The sequence below is a fragment of the Grampus griseus genome (assembly GCF_964374135.1).
Source record: "Grampus griseus genome assembly, chromosome: 1".
Taxonomy (NCBI): Eukaryota; Metazoa; Chordata; class Mammalia; order Artiodactyla; family Delphinidae; genus Grampus; species Grampus griseus.
Genome location: NC_139017.1, coordinates 43,002,480 through 43,022,227, shown reverse-complemented (window position 1 = coordinate 43,022,227; position 19,748 = coordinate 43,002,480). Strand labels below are relative to the sequence as shown.

Sequence of the window (19,748 nt, the reverse complement as noted above, 5' to 3'; positions counted from 1 at the left end):
TTGATACAGCCACTGTGGAGAACAGTATGGAAGTTCTTGAAAAAACTAAAAATAGAATTACCATATGACCCAGCAATCCCACTACTGGGCATACAGCAAATACCATAATTCAAAAAGACACATGCATCCCAATGTTCATTGCAGCACTATTTACAATAGCCAGGTCATGGAAGCAACCTAAATGCCCATCAACAGACAAATGGATAAAGAAGATGTGGTACATATATACAATGGAATATTACTCAGCCATAAAAAGGAACAAAACTGAGTCATTTGTAGAGACTTGGATGGATCTAGAGACTGTCATACAGAGTAAAGTAAGTCAGAAAGAGAAAAACAAATATTGTATATTAACACATATATGTGGAAACTAGAAAAATAGTACAGATGAACCAGTTTGCAGGGCAGAAATTGAGACACAGATGTAGAGGACAAACGTATAGACACTAAGGGGGGAAAGTGGCAGTGGGGGGATAGTAGTGTGATGAACTGGGAGATTGGGATTGACATGTATACAGTAATATGTATAAAATGGATGACTAATAAGAACCTGCTGTATAAAAAATAAAGTTCAAAAAAAAGGCTACAGAAAAAAAATATGAGGGAAAATTGTTGAAGACACGAAGTGGGGAAATGTGGGTCAGTTAGCAATGTAGTCATTATGTTCCCATGTCATAAGAATGGACATAAAAAAAGACTCAATGGAAATATATCAAAATATTAACTGTGTTACCTGGGGATGGGGAGGTGGATTTACAAATTGTGATTTTCTTTATTTATGCTTTTACTCAATTAAAGTGTAATATCTTGTAATCAGAAAAAATATTACTTCATTTAAACAAAGCCCAATATGTGAACATTCTCAAATGAATTAGGAGTAGTCTTCCTAATTATAAAAGAACCCATAAAGTAAAATAATAGCCCCTCATGTGCATTTAACATATGAGTTTACCTGTAAAAATTCAGTTTATAAACAACTCTTCAGGAGCATATCTACTGCATACAACAAAAGGCAAACATATTGTGTTTGAAACACTCCAGGAAATAAATCAGTGCATCTTTAGAAATGGCAATATTCCCATTGTGAAGAGTATTCCAATCAAAGGTTTTGACAGAAACAATAAATGGAGACTAGTTCCTACTACAAAAGGCATTTCAAGGTAAGATCATCATGATTAACTTGTAGGGTCTAGGAAGTCTCAGTGTTGTCATAACTTGCATTTGATTTTCAACCCAAATTGAAAATCATACAATCTTTCTTGCTGTCAAGGCAGCCTTTTTGGTATAAATGACCTGTTAGTGAGATTTAAGAATGTGGTGTCAGAGGACCCGTCAGATTAAAAACAAACCCAAGACTATTCTGGCAAATGAGAAATAAAGTTATGACACATATAACTTGGGAAAACTGTCAAAGGGAAGGACATAGAGCATTTGGCAGGCTGCTTGTAAGTTACACACATCGCTGGAATAATGACTTACCAGGTCAGGGTTACGAATCGGAGGCCAGGACAAACTCTATAACCACATTCATCTCTTGTTCCCTAGTGTGAAATGATCGTTCGCCGAAGAACAAAAGGTACCCCAATGCACTCGGCAATCAAACTTCTTGAGACCCTCAGCTTATTGATTTATTTATTACACTGAGGTGCTGGGTGCAGAATGTTAAAACCTAAGGTTCTAAGATTCTAAAAGACATTCTAAGCGGATATTCTGAGCTGGGGGGAAAAGAAAAAGGAAAAAAAGGGAGGGGGAATAAAGGAAAGGCAGTCTCATTAAAACTCCAAGCAAACATCCCTGTGATAATTAATCCTCCTGCCCTCCCACCCCCAATCATACGCAGCTTTCTTTACTGAGCCTCCACTTTTGCCATAGACATAAACAGCCCTCTGGGTACAAACGTGGGGCTGAGGAACATTCACAAGACAGAGGTGGGAGTTGGGACAGAGGGATAAGGTGGCACCAGGAGAGAGGGAGGGGAGATCTCTGCAAGGAGTCCAGCACAGGAGGAAACAAACACCCTGTAGACAATTTGGCGTCATGAAGGGCAGAGGCTGGAACAGCCACTTGCAGAGGCTGAAGCGTGAAGGAAGATGGGAGTGGGGGGTTTGGGAGGGTTAAGAGGGGTGATTGGGGACAATTCAAGAGGTGCTGGGGACCTGAGAAGATCCACAGCCTACTGAATATTAAAGAGTTGCAAAAACGGACAACCGAGTTTAGAACACTCCAGAAAAAAGCCCCGTTTTTAAAAGACTGGCTGTGAGTGAGCTTGGCGGACCAGAGGGGTCAGAGCAAAAATGAAACTCCAGCTGCTTCTCTTCACTATTCCCTATCATGTCCTCTTATAAAGACCACTCACAGTGGTATCCTGTACTAAGCAAAACATAATTCTGCAGTTAAAGTCATCATATGCTGCTAAAATCATCAGCCATTTCTAGGCCCACACCACTGAGAAAGAACTGATTCGGTTACTCATGCAATTCTTGGCAGGCACTGTTCTGGGTGCTGAGGTATAGCAGTGGGATGACAGATGCAGTGGAGTTGAGAGAGACTCAGGTGATTCTAACACGTTAGGGGCTATGATGCGGAGAGTACAGGAGGGGTATCCGGCTCAAGCTCAGGCTTCCAGGAAGACGTGGCGTCTGAGCTGAGACCTAAAGGATGAGTTCCAGTGAACCAGCATAAAAACATAGCACAGAGATGATTCCAGGGAGAGGGAACAGCACGTGCAAAGGCCCTGAGGCACAGGATATGTCTCTTTAGCAGGACTGAAAGCCATTCAGAAGGCTTTAGATTATCTGCTCCTTCACTTGCCTGCAGGGATGAGTGTGGACAGTATATTTTGTAATCCTTTGACGAAAATGCCTGGTCTCCTCATTCAGCTGCAAACTCATCTAAGCACCTTCCAGACTCTACAGTGAGCATGTGATACCAACGCTGCTCGGAGCTCCACCCAGGGTGCTGAGAGAGGTGCCAGGAATATAGACTGCAGTGAGGGCCATCCCTAGTGCCTTTATTCCTCCTCTCCGGGGCATCAGGAAGTCCGCTGCCCTCAAGCCATCTCGAGACTAGAGGGGCCTTGTCACTCACTGCATCAGGATGGTGAAATGTGGCTGCAGAGATCCTGGCATAGTCAAGGGAGGCTCTGAGGGAGAGCCATTCTCTATCCTGGCCCTTGGGATAATTCTATAACAAAGAAGCTGGATTAAACCCTCCAGGCAAGTCCTGAGCAGACTGTGCACACCCACTGAACTGGATAGTTGAGGAGGATGAGGCTCTTAACACAGGCTTCAGGGCCAGACAAGCTGGCTTCAAGCTCAGGTCCGCCTTGCTGGGTGCTGGAGCAGCCCCTGCCAGCCCCTCCCCCTCACTCTCTGCCTCTAGTCACAGTGGGTTCTCAGACTCCCTCCAAGTCCGGCTCCCGGCTCACCTCCGGGCCATCTCAGCACAGCCTCAGACATTCCGCCCTGCTCCTTGGTCTGGATAGCTCCTTCTCATGCCTCGAACTATACCCACACCTCCTTCCTGACCCTTGACCAGAGCAGCTCCCCATTACGTGTGCCCTTGCACTCTGCACACACTCTTCATCCCTGCCATTGCCCGGTCCCCAGCAGGGTCTTGGGCACACAGCTGGTGTTCAATGGTTGTTGGATGCATAAACAAAGCAAAGGCACTAGGCATCTTCCTAACCTCTCCCAGTCTCAATTCACTCAGCTAGAAAATGTGGGTAATAATACCCGTCTCACAGGGCTGTTTTAAGATTTACATGAAATAATGTGAACAAAGCACTTAGCACTGTGCTTGGAACAGAGTAGGTGCTCAAAAACTAGTAGCCACAATGAAAGAAGAGTCCCCTATAACAGTCGTGTGAAGCAAATCCCACAGGGATCATCAGCCCCGTTTGAAAGAGAAGAGAGGGCTCCAGAGAGGTTTAAATGATTGTCCGTGACCCACCGGCTTTCCCCCCACTGCCATGCAGCCTCCACAGTGGGAGAGGCCACGAAATGCTCCCAGTGGGTTGTCTTCTGCATCCCCTCTCTCAAGCAGCCTCCTCTTCAGTCAACGTTTAGGGAGCTCTACCTGGGGCGGGCACCATGCTGGGTGATGGGAAAGAGGATAAGTGAGGGACAGCCTTGACCTTAAGGAGCCATGGCCTAGGAATCCACATGTTCCCCAGAACCAATTCTCTCCTCTTATGGAAATAAAACCCATGCCTTATAGCTGGGCACAAAGATGCCCAGAAGAAAGACTGCACTACAGCTAAATGTGGCCATTTGTCTGAGCTCTGGTAAAGGGGAGGGGTGCAGAGGGATGTGTGCCACTTCTAGGGTCATGCCCTGCCCTTCCCCTCTCCCCGCTTCCTCCTGGCTGGAACAAGATGTGAGCTCTCTTGGGCCAGGAAGCCAAGGTGACAACCTCGTTAGGATGAAGCAACAGGCTAGAAGTTTCTGTCTTGTGTAAGCTTCTATCATTTCGGGTTTTTGCTGGAGCAGCTGAGTCCACATCCTAGCCAACTCAGGAGTCCACGGTCCACTGGGGCAGTACAGTGTGTTGGGTTCTGCGGGGGCAGGTATACACACATCTGCTTTCTTCACCTGCTCCAGGAAAAAGCACGGGCTTCTGCACCTCTGAAGAATCGGATGGACATGACGATGGAGGCTCTGGCAGCACATTCAGAGCAAAAGCTCCAACGACTTGAGCTAAACACCTTGGTGGTACCCACCCACCTCCCACACCAGCCCTGACTAGGGACAGGGGCCCAGGATCTGCTGAGGGGTCCCTGTGCATGAGGCCAGGCACTGGCCAGGGACCCCGCTTCAGGCATCCGCCATGTACCTCGCCCCAAAGGTGCTAAAGTCCAGGCTTTCAAGCTAATTTTGGAAGAGTTAACTCTCCCGCATGCGCTTATGGACATTTCCCTTGCATTATCTGAGACCATGGGGGAGAGTAGCTAAGCAGAGTTCTGACCCCTCATAAATTTTGCCTCGTCTTATCTGTAGTGAAACCACCAAGCCCTTCTTGTTCTCACTGGAAAAAAAAAAAGATGCTGGCAGTCTGTGACCTCTGCTTCATCTGCTGCAGTTTAGAGACGTGAGAATGTACATCAAAGACAGACAGACACGGTGGAAATCTCATCCATTTGCCTTCCCATCCAAGCCATGAAGATCTACTACTAGGAATAAAGCCTTAGCTATAAGTGCCAGATTGTATCGGATTGTGTTGTGATGTCAGGTGCTGAGCCAACATGTTTTACTGGATTTTTTTTGTTGACAGAGAAAGCAGGGACTGGAGATGCTCAGGAGGCGTGGCTCCAGGTGTGCAGTTCACCCCACTTCTCAGAGGGGCATCTCCTTCTAGAAAGGTTTGGTCCCATGTTAAGCTTTGTAGGAGAGTTCAGAGACGTTCAAGAAACATTTGTTTTCTTTTGAAGTTGGTACAAAGGAGAACAATTGTTCTGCTCTTCTGCAAACCATCTCTGTATTAGGGATGGGACCATGCTGTGGTTCAGCCACATATCTGGTTAATGAAACCCACACGAGAATCTGTAACGTCATACACCAGGTGCAATGTGAACTGCCTCTGATTCTCCCAGGCAGCTATGAGATTGGGAGTTCCCAAAGGTGGGGTTACGTCTCACCACCCTCCTGCACACAATTCAAACCGGTTCAGCAATTTGGCCTGACCTATTATGGATCAGGCAGTGTTCCAGCAATTAAGGGAGATAGGACAAAAAGATAGGACATCATCTCTACATTCAAGGGGCTTACAATATGAGACAAAACTTACATGTATGTAACAGTGAAGTTAAAACAAACAAAAATGTAATACCAAGATATGTGGGAGGCTAGTCTGGGCAGAACTAGAGAGATTTCATAGAGAAAAAGGGAACGGAGCTAGCCTTCTACAGTGAGGCAAGAGAATTCAGATACATGAAAGAGAAGGGAAATCCCTTCAAACAGCAGGGGGAAAGCTGGATGGTCAGGAATGAAGAGAGCTGGTTTGGGCTATGTTCTCCTTTCTTTCAGGACTCAATTTCTTGGCTGTGTTATTTACACTGCTTCCATGCTCTGACTATCAAGGGGCGAATGATTTGCTCCTATTCCTGATGTTTTCTGCCCAGAAGACAGCTTCAGGTATACCACACTCCTGGCCTCCCTCGTGCCCTCATCTGATTAATGAGTTTGGGAGGAGACCCTGCATGTGTGCAGGCCAGCCCCTTCGCTCTCCTTGGGATCTGCCTGCCAGGAGCTTGTTCTCTCTGTCCCTCCTGCCACCAGAGATACAGGGCAGACCCTCACAGGGGTAGGCTTGTGCTGGTCAGCAACACAAGGGTGGGTCAATCCTGGGGCTTAATATTGGGAAGCGCTATTGGATGCAAATATAATGCATATTCTCTGATATTAGCTTTATCACAAAAATAAAAGGTGATATTTTGACTGGTGCCCATCTTACTTATTATCTCTCTCTTGGTTCAGAACTCTGGGAGAGATGTATGCAAATTATGAAGCAGCCCTGAACCCAACTCCCACCCTCTTCATTTCTCAAGCACCTCTCATCTTGCTTCTGACCCTATACTCAACATTACTCTCACCGTGGTCAATAACTCTTTTCCTGATAACAGCCTAAAAGATAGTTTTTAGTCCTCAACATATTAAAGCTCTTTGATTCTAAGATATACTTAAGTTGTTTAGCATTTTTTATCTCTGAAATCAGAAGATGCCTTCCAATCAATGATATGTCACAGGTTAATCGGCAGCATTGTTTCTCAGTCGGCCATAGAATACTGGTGTGTCTTCTCATCCATGGCATCTTCTATCACTGAAATGTGGTTCTGTAGCATCTGAGAATGCCCTTTTCTGCCCCTCCTTGGCTTCTGTGACATCCCACTCTCCTGGCCTCTCCCCCTCTGATGGCGGTCCATCTCAGACTCCTACATGTGTCCTATATTAACTGGTATTCCTTGGGGCTCTGCTCTAGACCTTGCTGCTTCTTACCCTCCTCTCCCTCCTCGAGTTTTCTCAGCCTCTCCCTTAGCTTCAGTTGTTACCTGGATCTCAATGATCCCCAGGTTTATACCTTGAGCTTCGATCTCTCTTCCGAGTCCATAGAATCTCCCACTGGATACTTGCACTTAGCTCAAATCCACAGATTCAAAACTGGAACTGGTCCTGCACCCAGGGAAACCTGCCCATCCTCCAGTGTTTTTCCTCCCTGGGAAAGTTGTCCAAGTCATTGCAGACTCTACCCTCTTGCTTGTCTCCATATTCAATAAATGACCAAGCTCTGATAATTTATCAGATATCTCTTGGATCTGTCTATACTTTTCTCCATTCCCATTGCTGTTAAGTCAGTTCAGGCCTCTCTCATCTCTCAGCACCCTCCTCACTGGTCTCCCTGCCTGCTATCCATTCTCTTCACAGCAGCCAGGATGATCTTTCTAAACACAAATGCGATTTTGTGACTATTCTCTTTTAAAGTCTTTGCAGATGCTGCCCCTCTGCCAGGGAACACTCTCTCTTTAATCCCCTATGCTCAGCACACCCTGCTCCCATGCACCTGGTGGAATTCGGTTCATCATGGAAGTCTCAGCTCAGATGCCACCTCTGTCAGGAAGCCTTCCTTGATTTCTTCTGGCTGGACTGAATTAGATGCCTGTCTTATAAGCTCCCATAGCATCCTGTTTGTACTCTTATTACAACTCTTGGCACTCTATTTTATACGTGAAACTGCATATTCACTTGTCTGTTTCCCTGGTGAGACTGTTAGTTCTATGCCAGGAGTGTATGTTTGGTTCACTGTTTTATCTCCAAGACCCAGCACTACACCTGGCATTTTTATGGAATGAACTAATCAACAGATCAATGAAAAGATGGGTCTGAGTGGAATAATGTAAGGTGGGACAGGATTTGAAAGACTATGAATGACTTAGGATGGATGACTTTGAGGACAGGACTGGCCCCCAGTCCAAGTGCAAGAACCTTGGCGTCCTCAGGTGGTGGCTACATTGTCAGCCTGACTCCAGAAGGAATTTGCTGACCTGCTCAGAAAAACTCCTGTAATTCCCTCTGATCCAGCTTAATGCTGAGCTAAAAATTTATGGACCTATTTAAAAAGAAGAAATAAAAATGATGGATGTTAGAAATTACCCTATGATACAAATGCTCTCCTTAAAGGAATTAAAATTTCACCCCAGTATGGGTCACCAGCCTTCCTCGTGGAGACTATACTGAGTCTGAGGAAACAATGTTGGCATAGCTATCTGAAGGGGGGCCCACACATAAATGGTTACATTAAAGCCGTGGCTTGGAAACATCATGACAATTCTCCTTCTGTTCTTCACAACTGCAGTTAGATAAAATTAAATTAGCCAAATGTCTCTCCACTAAGTGAACACATCACAAATCTTCCACTGAAAGCAGGTGATAATTTTCCAGGATGGCTACAGATAAGAATTCAAAATTGACTTGATTTTTCCCCTTCTGTTCATAAAAGGATATGTGTGCATTGTATAAAATAAATGAAATATATTGAAAAAGTAGAAAATATTGGCTCTTAAGACCACCATGCAGAAAGCTTCAGTTAACGTGTTGGTACACTTTCCATCTTTCTTCCACTCATATGCATTTTTATGTAGTTACAGTTACTGCATATATAGTTATATATTCTGCTTTTTTCTCCACTTAACATTATATTTGAAACACTTTGCATTCCAATCAAACTTCTTATACCATCATAACAACTGCCTTGATTTACCATATTTTTTGATTTAACCAGTCCCCTCTGTCTGGGCTCTAAAGTTATGAGAATTTCCTGTAGAAAGCTCTATTAATTCTGCACCTATTTTTTTCTCCCCAGGTTCCTATTCTTTCCTCTGAATCCTAAATCTCTGTCTTGAGCCCTGGCTTCTTTTCCCCGTTCCAGACCTGCCTTTCTGAGTAGCTGTTAAACACTCCACTTGGATACCCCACTGGCCTTTAAACGCAACAAGTCAAACCGAGCTCATCACCTTTCCCTCTCACCACCTCTTCCTCCTGACTGGTTTCTTCTGTTGCCGGCGCCTCCAACTCTCCACCCACCGGGGGTCAGTCCCCTCTCACCTCCCTGTATCTGCTCCCCACATCCTACTATTTACAACCTTTCAGACTCTCCTCCCAGAATGTCTCAGCCACCTGACCCTTCCATGCTAGCTTCAGCAAGTACAGGTCACCCAGTTAAATCTGAATTTCAGATAAATGGGTACATCTTAGCATACACATGCCCCATCAATATTTAGGAAATACTTCAGCTAAAAATTATTCTTTGTTTATATGAAATTCAAATTTAACTGGATATCTGTGTTTTATTTGGCAGCCCGACTCCTGTCTCGGTTTCTCCGGCCCACACCATAACACCTTTCATCCTTACTATAAGCCGCAGTCACCTAATGGTCTCCTTGTCTCTATGTCAAATTCGTTAATTTTTGCAAATCACAGCTCTAGCAGTGTCACACTTTACTCACCACCCTTGGTGGCTTCCCACTACCTCGTTCCTCAGGCTCACATTTAGAAACGTCAACAGGCTAGCCCAGATCTGCCTCTCCAGCCCACGTCCCACTGCTGCCCTTCATGGTTCTCAGCTCCATATCCTGGAGGTTCCCCCTCTCCCGCTCTCTCTGGCTCTTCTTCCCCATCTCCCTTCCACCACCTCACTCAGGCCCTCATGATTTCTCACCTGAGCCTCCCTGTTAGCCTCCATGCCTCGATATTTGTGGAACCCAAATCTTCATGTCACTCCCATGTTTAAAACCCTCTCTGGGCCCCTCATCCCCCCAAGATAAAGTCCAGCCCCTTATTCTGGACCATGGGGCCCTTCACAGCCCAGCCTCTGCCTTTCAATTCAATTCAGCTCAATTCAGCAAACAGCCCCCAGTACCTTCCATGTGCTGGGCCATGCCAGAGATATGAAACCAAAGGACCTCAGCTCATAGGCGACAGATGAGTAAACATGCAATTGTGGCAGTGTGATGGTCTTAGCAGAACCACAGGAGGCCTTGGAGACTTAACCAGTTAGTGGCAACTCCTGCAGGGAGTTAGTGCAGAACTGGGGTCACAGTTACATCTCCAGTCCCAGGTCCAGGGCTCTTTCCACTACTCAGTGTAGCCTGGCAACAAAAACGTCTGTCTTGCCCAAGACGATGAACCAAAACAAAACAAAAAGATACAAGATGATCTGAGATTAAAATATAAATTAAGTATTAAAATGCAAATCCCATAAATTTACTACAGGGATTCAAATCACAGTGAAACAGGAGCATTTAAACACTGCACTTATAAGATGGAAACACAGAGAGATGGGTCACACTCAAGCTGAGCCCTGATGAAAGCTCATCTCTCATTTACATTGGTCAACTAACACAGAACTGAGAAAACAACTTACTTGACTTGCAGATGCTAAGAGTACCACTGGGGCAGGGACAGAATGAGGACCTGTGACTTTTTATTCTGATATCTATGAACAACTAGAAGATTACTTTTTAAAAATCTAATGGGGCTTCCCTGGTGGCACAGTGGTTGAGAGTCCGCCTGCCGATGCAGGGGACACGGGTTCGTGCCCCGGTCCGGGAAGACCCCACATGCCGCGGAGTGGCTGGGCCCGTGAGCCATGGCCGCTGAGCCTGCATGTCCGGAGCCTGTGCTCCGCAATGGGAGAGGCCACAACAGTGAGAGGCCCGTGTACCGCAAAAAAAAATAAAAATAAAAAAAAATCTAATGAATAAAATGCACAGGCTAAAGGCTTGAATTTATTTCAAAGAGCCAAGAAACTAAAGTAGAGAAGCCACGAAGTGATTTCTAAGAGAATTCCAAAAGGAGATTAGGAGGGTATCACCTCAAAAATCAGGCAGAGAACCTCAGAGGGAAAGGAGAACACAAGAGATCATCTAGTATATTCTCTGTCCTCAGGGGACAGCATGGCTTTCAATCCAGGAGAGAGGTCGTCTGTGTTTGTGGGACCATGTTTTTAAACTGCGGGCTGACAGCGGGCTGTTTTTAAACTGCGGGCTGACAGTAATTTAGTGGGTCATGACAGTCAATTTCTTTTTAAATGAAAGTGAATAGAATCTAGTAGAAAACACGAGGTTGCATTTCATACAGCAAGAGTTCAGTGCTGCATTTTATGTATAATTGTGTGTGTGCACGTGTGTTTATTAGCTCATAATACAATATACATTGAGTCAAGAAAGTTTGAAAAACACTTTTCTAGAAAACTTTTATTAGAAAGGGTTTTATTTTTAACACATACTGAACACACTCAGTTATGAGTCCTGACCCTTTTCCTCATTTATGGAGTCTGTGCTAAAATGAAACAGAGAATGGGGGTGGAATGTTAGAACTGGAAGGAGGAAACAAATGAGCAGAGCGTAAATGAGTGAACTGATCACAAGAGACTAGAGACCAAAGGAATGAGATGGATGAGTTCTGGGCTTTTTCCACAAGCCTCCTGTTTTATGGTAACTAAGGATTCCCTGGCTATTCTCACTGGAGCACTGGGTACACAGTAGCTGCTCAATAGTTACAGGTCCTATAACCTTCTAGAAGCACCTGTATTCTCTCTATGGTAAGAGTTGCCAAGCAGTGTGACTGGTGCCTTTTAAATAATGTCAGTCTCCTCCTTGAGGAACTCCTTGCAGCAGCTCCTTGAAGGCTGGGCTCATGCTTGATCCAGTGATGCATCCCCACCTCTGTGACAGTTGCCTCAATAAATTTCAGTTGGACTGAACTGAAAGGCATCAAAGGACACTAAAGATCTAGTTCTAATAGCCATTGGATGCTTAAACCCTCTCTACAAGAACTAACTGATTTCAGTTCATTGAGCAGAAGGTACTCTAATTAGAGGAAAACAACAACAACAAAACTCTGAGGTTTCCAAGGGAAAAAGAGCGTGGACTCTCTTACACCTCTTGGCCCAGAGGTCAAGTTCATTCAAAGGGCCTGCGTTGTCCTTTTAAAGAATAAGAGCCTCTTGAAATGTCAAAGATTCTTTAGGACGTCAAGTTTGGACCTACTTTCTGGACCCAATCTGGCTCCTGGGGATACCTGCTTTTTCAAGTCTGGACAGCATGAGGGCAGCAACCACTTTGAATCTGAAGCTGCTGAGCTATTTCAGAGGCCCCATCCACGCTGCTGGCTAGAGCTGGCAGGATGCCCAGGAGGGACTGAGGCGGAGGGCTGGACTTGGAGAAGTAGTCAATTGACCAAATAAATCAAAATTGAACCAAGCTCTGGTTGCTTCCCCACAAGAAGCCCAGGCTGAGGAGAAATGAGATGGGGCTGGGAAGTAATAATTTGCCTTCCTCACCCTCTGCAGCTCTTCCTACCTCCATGCCTAGGTGTCCAAACTCAACTCCTAATAGTGCAGCTGTTTAGCTTAGGGCGGGGGGTGGGGGGAGCGTGGTGAGGTGTCAGTAAGGAAGCCCTGAGCGTGAATATGTAAGGGAGATGGCACTGGTCTGAGGCTAGACTCCTTGGAAAGGCATATGGTGAGTTATCAGTGAAGGGAATGGGTGAAAGATGACCTACACCAAAGGATCAAATTCAAATTCAAATAAGGAAAGAGTCACTAGTGACTCTTCTTCCCAGCCAGGCAAATGTCCTGAGAGAGCCATCGCTAAAGGAAAGTCCTCTTTATCGGGGACACTGATAGTATTAAAGGTAGAGATAAGTAACCTTTCCCTGCAGTGATACTGAAGCAATGGCTTTGCCCTTAATGTGTGCTGTTCCTTACACACACGTCAAATCTCATGTCTCTGTGGATGAGAAAGGCAAGGAACAGAATAATAATCCTGTCTGCAGAGTTCAGTGGACACTAGGAATCCAAAACTTATTTCGACAAACAGTTTCAGCCTCCATCCCCCCCTGAATCTCTATCCCAGCCTCCCTCCCACCATCTGTCAGCACACGCTGAAGGAATACAAAGCATCCTTGGGTTAACCTGAGTAGAATATGATCAAGGGGGCAAGTTGGCTCAGGGTCGGGGAGAAAAGAGGCTGCATATCATATACTCTCAAATCAAGCAGAAACAAAGTTTAGGCTTTAGAAAAAAGATACTATCTCTGTCTTGATACTTGGTTTGAATCTCAAGTCTAACTTCAGTTTAACAACGTCTCCCTGCCTCAGTTTCCTAAGAAAGCACACCCAAAGATTAAAAAAAAAAAAAAAGAAGCCCACAGTGTCTAGCAGTGTCTGGCAACTGAATGGGCCAGCAAACTACATACTAACACTGGGAGTGAAGTGATGCTAAATAGATCAGAGCAGAGGTTCTGGAGTCAGAGGGACCCCAGGATGCTGGCTCCATGGACCTCACCAGCTATGAAGACTTGGGAAAGTTCCTCAACCTCTCTGAGCTGTCAGTGTCTCATCTACAAAATGGGGATAATAAAACTACTTCATAGGGTTACTGTAGAGATGAACTGAGCATCTGTATGTAAAATGCCTGATACAGAATAGATGACCATAAACGATGGGTATTATTATGAGGGCTTGCCCCCTCAGAGAGGTAAACATGCCCCCACTAAAGAGCTGTTCTGCAGCTGCCTCAGGCAACCAGATGAATCTCTCAAAGGCCACTGATGCTCAAATACCAAATATCCACGTTCCCCCATGTCATGCCTCCTCCCTCCACACTCCCTATTACAGTGCCTGGCACGCCACCTCCCAAGTTTCCAAGTGAGGGATCTTGCAGTCCTCATTGACTTCCCTCTCCTCCCACAGCCAAACCATCATCAGGTGCTGTTGATTCTACTTAAATATGTCAACTCCATTTGCTTCTCTCCCTCTGCCCACCACAAATATTAGTTCGGGGCTCCACCAACTTACCGCTAGATAACAGGTCTCCAGGCTCATCTCCCTACCCCAGTCTTCCCCCTTCAATTAACTCTGCAACTACAATTATCTTTCTAAAGTACAAATCTGATCGTGCCTCTCCCTTGCTTTAAACCCTTCATTGGCTCCCCAAAATAAAATCCAAGTCCCTTAACATGGCTTCCAGAGCCTGCCATGATCTGCCTAGGGCTCAGAGCTCCCTTCCCAGACTCATCTCTCACCACACCCCTCCTTACTCTGCGTGTTCCAGCCACACTGAGTACGCACACTTGTACAAATGAATCATGACTTCTCTCTCTCTCTGTGGTGATTTCACACATGCTTTCCCCTCTGCATAGAATACTCCTTTGTCCCTTCCCTTCACCATGTTAACTCATATTCATTTTTTAGGTTTCAACTTCGATGTCATTTCTTCCAGGAAGCCATCCCCAATACCTGAATCCCGGATCAGATGTCCCTTCCACTGTATACAAATGTCTGCTAATTTGTTCACCTCTCCCCAGTAGAGCCCCTGTAGGACAAAATCCATTTCTTCCATTGAAACATCCCAAGTGCTTCAAACACTGCCTGGCACAAGACAGGCAATCAGATATTTGCTGGATAGATGTATGGATGCCAACCATTGGTCCTGCCCTGTGGAGCCATTTCTGGTTGAAGGCAGTAGCTAAACCAACCCCAGGTACCAGCAGGTTTCCATCCAGCAAAGGCAACACCTACCTAGAATGGCTACCACCTCGTCATCCTGGATCACCTCCAGGGAGCCGGAGACCACAAAGCAGAGGCTGTCGACACTCTCTCCCGCGTGGTAGATGAGGTCCCCTGGGGCGCAATGCACCGTCTGGAACTCCATGGCCAGTGCCCGCAGGCAGCCGTCGCTGGCCAGCCGGAAGGCCGGGTGCTCCTTGAACACCTTGCGGTTCAGATGCACGCAGATGTCAGCTCTCATGTCCTTGGGGCAGATCTGCAGGACCTGGCAAGCATGGGGAGAAAAAGTGTCAGGATCCTCGGTGTGGCCTCCAGCTCACTGCTTCCCAGGACGGAAGCAACACCCACTAGACTAGACCGTACTTTTCAAGGCACCAATGGACAAGACAGCCGCAGTGACCCCAAAATCTGTGCTAAATGCTCAGGACAGGGGCCTGAGTCGGGGGCTGGGAGTATGTTGGGACCCTTTAGACAGGAAATCCGGGAAGCCCTCTCTGAGGAGGTGACAATTAAGCTGACATCTACATAACGTGTCAGAAGGAGCCCTATGAAAGAAGAACATTCCAGCGGAATAGCCAAGGCTGTGAGGAGACCTGAGCAATAGCCAGTGTGAATGACGGGAAAGGTGGGCACGGGAGATGAGGTTTCAGGAGAACGTCAAGCACGAGAGCATGTGGAGACTTTTAAACTATGAAAAGATCTTGATTATGATACTGAGTGTAATGGGGACACACTGGAGGACTTGGAACAGGGGAGTGACAGGGCATCCTCTATATTTTAAGACGATCATTGCAGCTCCAGAGTGGAGTTAGAGGGCCAACTGTAGGCTGGCAGGAGTGGAGCCAGGAATCGAGTTAGCTCACTCCTGCAGGTGTCTAGGTGAGCAGTGAGGGGACTTGGACTGGGATGCTGGCAGGGAAGCCAGTGAGAAGTAATCAAATTCCAAATGTATTCTGAAGATACAGCTGACATGGTCTGTTGATGGACTGAAGGTGGATGTGATTTGAAGAAAGATATTAAGTAATATTTACTGAGCACTTCCTACGTGCCAGGCATTGCTAGGCACTTTGGAGTCATTCATTCATTTCACACACATCTATGGAATACCTTATTGTATGCCGGGAATCATTCTAGGCTCTGAGGATGTAGCGCGAACAAAACCTCCTGCCTTTGTGTGACTTACTATCTAGTGGGAGGGGACAAGCAAAATAAGTAAAATTTAGAGGTTAGGGCTATTTGCAAATAAAAAACAAAATAAGTAACATTTAGCAGTAAGTGCTAAGGAGAACAATGAAGAAAGAAAGCAGAGGGAAAGTCAGGAGAGTTGTGATTTTATGTTTTCAAGCTAATTGAAATCCTCACATAAACCCTATGACGTAAGTGCTATTATGGTACCATTTTACAGATGAGGAAACTGAAGTACAGGAAAGATCAATAACTTGCTCAAAGTTGCACAGCCAGGAAACTGCAGAGCTGGGCTCTCCAACTAGGTAGTCTGACTCCAGAGCCCAGTTTAGATACAAATCACTTCCTATATGATAAAGCTGCCCCAAACAAAAGGGCTTGTAATTTGACTCTCAGCGTCTAGGAACTCAAGGCAAAATGGGAACTGTAAGAGGCCATGGGGGTCTCATACTCCAAAGAAATAAAAATTTCTCAGCCTTTCCTATGGAGAGAAATATTTCTCTGGACTAAATTTTTGCAAGAAATCATTCATAGCTCCTTACGTAGCAAGCAAGTAACACAAGAGGACACCTTCAAGTGTAGTTTTCCAGAAAAGTCAGGAGTGTTCCTAAAATAATCCTTTCTCCTGTCCTAGCCTGTGAACAAAGCTGGGGGCATAAAATCAAACGTGTTAAGTGAAGACATTTCCTTGGGGTGCTGGTTACTTCCCCACCCCTGCTTCTCCACCTCAGCACAGGACATTTGCCTCTGCATCTGGTGCTCACCTCCGAATTTTTTTTTTTTTTTTTTTTTTTTTTTTTGCCGTACGCGGGCCTCTCACTGTTGTGGCCTCTCCCATTGTGGAGCACAGGCTCTGGATGCGCAGGCTCAGCGGCCATGGCTCACGGGCCTAGTCGCTCCGCGGCATGTGGGATCTTCCCGGACCAGGGCACAAACCCGTGTCCCCTGCATCAGCAGGCGGACTCTCAACCACTGCGCCACCAGGGAAGCCCTCACCTCCGAATTTGGAAGTCCCTCAGCCTCCTTCAAAACCCAGCTCAAATCTCACCTTGCCCAGGACAGCTCTGCTCCAATCCCACCCCTCTGCATGCCCCCATGCTCTGCACTGGAAAGAGGAGGTCAAACAGTTGAAATCCCAGTTCCTTCCTCTCCAAGTGACTTAACTGCTCTACACTTCAGTTTCTTCTATAAAAAAGCGTGCTGCTAATGTTGCCTTATGAGGATTCAATGAAATTATATCTACCAGTACACATCCTCAGGACAGCACCTGGCCCCAGTCAGGGACTCAATAAATGCAGGTCCCCGTCCTCTATGTGCCTCTGCGTTCTTGCTCTGGGCTGTAGGATGCCAAGGAAGTGAGCATGCTCTCTGGAGTGGGGATGGAGGACTGACTGAGGCAGAGGAAAACTCAGACAGCCAATGCTTAGGCAGAGCGCTCACTAAGTACTTCTCCTTCAGGTTCAGTAAAACAAGACTCCTGTAGAAATGCAGGTTTAAGTTGGATCCTCTTCTCTCCAAGCAGAACACCAGGGAGTGGGGAACACTTGCTTGTCATGTCAAAACCGTGCCCAGTGGTTTGAAACAAAGATTTGTTCTCTAGGTGATTTCACCTTTAAATATTTCCTTTCCCTTGGGCTGGGCTTTGCTGGCAGAGTGTGGAGATAATGCTTTATTCGTGGGCACTGTTCCAGAGCCACGGGAAAGCACATGTGGAGAGGAGAGGGCACTTGGAGTTGAGAAATTACACTCTCACGGCCATCAGCATCTCCATCATTCTTCTGTTGGCTTCACACTGGCAGGGGCTCCTGAACGTCAGCTCAAGACCCCGCAGCCTTCCCGGGCCACCTGCCCTTCTACTTGGTTTGAGGAGAGACCACTCTTGCTGATCCCTGAGGCTTCGAAGGCCCCAAGGAGCTGTCCCCACAGAAGTTCATGGAGTCTCCCTGGGGGAGAGGAGGGGTGGGGGTTAGGATGAAGCATGGATGCGAGAACAGGCTTTAGGATCAAGCAGATCTGGATGCAAGTCCTGGCTTCCACATGTACTAGTCGCGTGGACTTGAAGCTATGCTTCTTTCCCCAAGTCTTCTTCTTCTAACTTGAGTATAGAATTCTTCAGAGGATTCCATGAGCTGCTGTGTGAAAGTCCTGGTACGCTGCCCGGCGCGGGACAGGGCTCAATGCATGGGAGCTGCCATGTCTGACATTGTTATCACAGCAGAGCAGCAGGTCAGCCTGAGGGAGGCTTTGAAGTCCAGGAGGTCAGAGCTAAAAGGGCCTTAGAGGTCAGCCTTATTCTTAAAAGTCATCTAGTTTCCATGTATCACAGACAAGGAAACTGAGGCTCAGAGGGACCAATGATGTGCTCAAGGTCATCAGATAATTACTGGTAACACCGGAGTTGCCCAGCACTCCCACCCTTCTATCGCACATACATCGCCTGGTCATCATCAACCATTCTGACCTAGACTGGAGGGGAGGGAAACCAGGGAAGGGCTCAGAACCTTGGGACTGGCTTTCTCCCCAGGAGCTGCCTGCCAAGGAATAGCGGCCACCCCAGGCCGGGCTGGGCTCTGCACTGAGTGTCACAATAGTCCCCCTTCCATCTGGACCAGGACGTGGGGCAAATAACAGAGCCCTCCAGGGAGATAGCAGGGAGGGGAAGAGAGGGCCAGTGCTGATGGGTGCTGTCTCCCATGGGCAGCCACCCAGCCCAGACCTGCAGTGAGGGCAGGAAAGGGTTTCTTTCCCAACAGCCAGATTTACAAAGGCATCCTGGCCCCTGGGAAAGGGAGCCCCAGGGCTGAGAGATCCAAGTTCCTTTCTGCTCCATTAGCTGCCAGGCACCCATAGAAGCTACAGGGACCTGGTTGAGACAGCAGAGCAGAAACAACAGGCACAGTGGCGCCAGGGGTTAGCAAAGCCACAGATGAAGTCCCACCCAACCGACGACCTGCCTGTCTGAGAAATGAGGGCAACTTCACCTGGACTCATCCTTCTTCCCTCCAGTACATGTTTTGAATTAAAAACAACAACAAAAAAGTAATAGTAGGAAAAGCACAAGCTTTGAAGTCAGACAAAACTGGGTTCCAACCCTGACTCTGCCATTCTGAACTCTGTGACCAGGGGCAATTAATAAAATTAATTGGGTTGCTGTGTCCTCACTCCTTTAATAGAAATAAGAGCGGATGCCTCCCAGGGTTGTCATGAAGCCTAAGTGAAGTGCGAATGCAGGGCCAGGCACGTGCAGTTGTGCAGTAAACATCTGCTCTTTTTTTTTTTTTTTTTTTGCGGTACACGGGCCTCTCACCATTGCGGCCTCTCCCGCTGCGGAGCACAGGCCCCGGATGCGCAGGCCCAGCGGCCATGGTCCACGGGCCCAGCCGCTCCGCAGCATGCGGAATCCTCCCAGACCGGGGCACGAACCCGCGTCCCCTGCATCGGCAGGCGGACTCCCAACCACTGCGCCACCAGGGAAGCCCAAGCATCTGCTCTTAATGCACCTTCAAGACAGGGTAGCTGGTTATTGTTATTATGGCAGGTATTCAATCAATCAAGGTATTCTTCTGTTTAAGTTGGGATCAGTTAAATTTAGTTAAATTTCCCCAATTAAACTGTCAACTCTCAACTGACTCTTCCAATGGAGAAAGGCCAGGAGCATGGAGAGCTGATCCCCAAGGCAGCTGAATTTGGCTCTGAAGGCGTCATAAGGTACTTTTGCAATCGTGATATCGTTCTGTTTGCCTCATTCTAACAATGAAAGGTATCAGTATTCCCTGAGCACTTAAGGAATGGTGATTAAAGGGAGAAGTGCTATTAAAAAGACTTGAGAAGCAGAGAAAAACTAACCTAGGATTACATCTTTGCTCATAGCAAATATTACAAAGGAGACCATTCATAAATGATTAATTGAAAGTCCACTGTATCTTTTCTCTATTCTTTCCAGTACCACCAAATTTTCTTCACTTTATTGAAATGCATCTAGAATAATGCAACTCTTGGAGA

At 46.6% G+C, this 19,748-nt stretch overlaps 1 protein-coding gene across 2 annotated transcripts in view; it reads right to left on the bottom strand.

Moving 5' to 3' along the window:
- The window catches only part of KCNH1 (potassium voltage-gated channel subfamily H member 1), a gene marked incomplete at both ends in the record, with an annotated part of 411,965 nt that overhangs the window by 97,110 nt on the left and 295,107 nt on the right, over nt 1-19,748 (bottom strand). For both annotated transcript variants that reach the window (XM_082657054.1, XM_082657055.1), the window contains one exon: nt 14,574-14,826. In XM_082657054.1, coding sequence (XP_082513180.1) covers nt 14,574-14,826 — 253 coding nt within the window. The remainder of the gene's footprint in view (nt 1-14,573; nt 14,827-19,748) is intronic.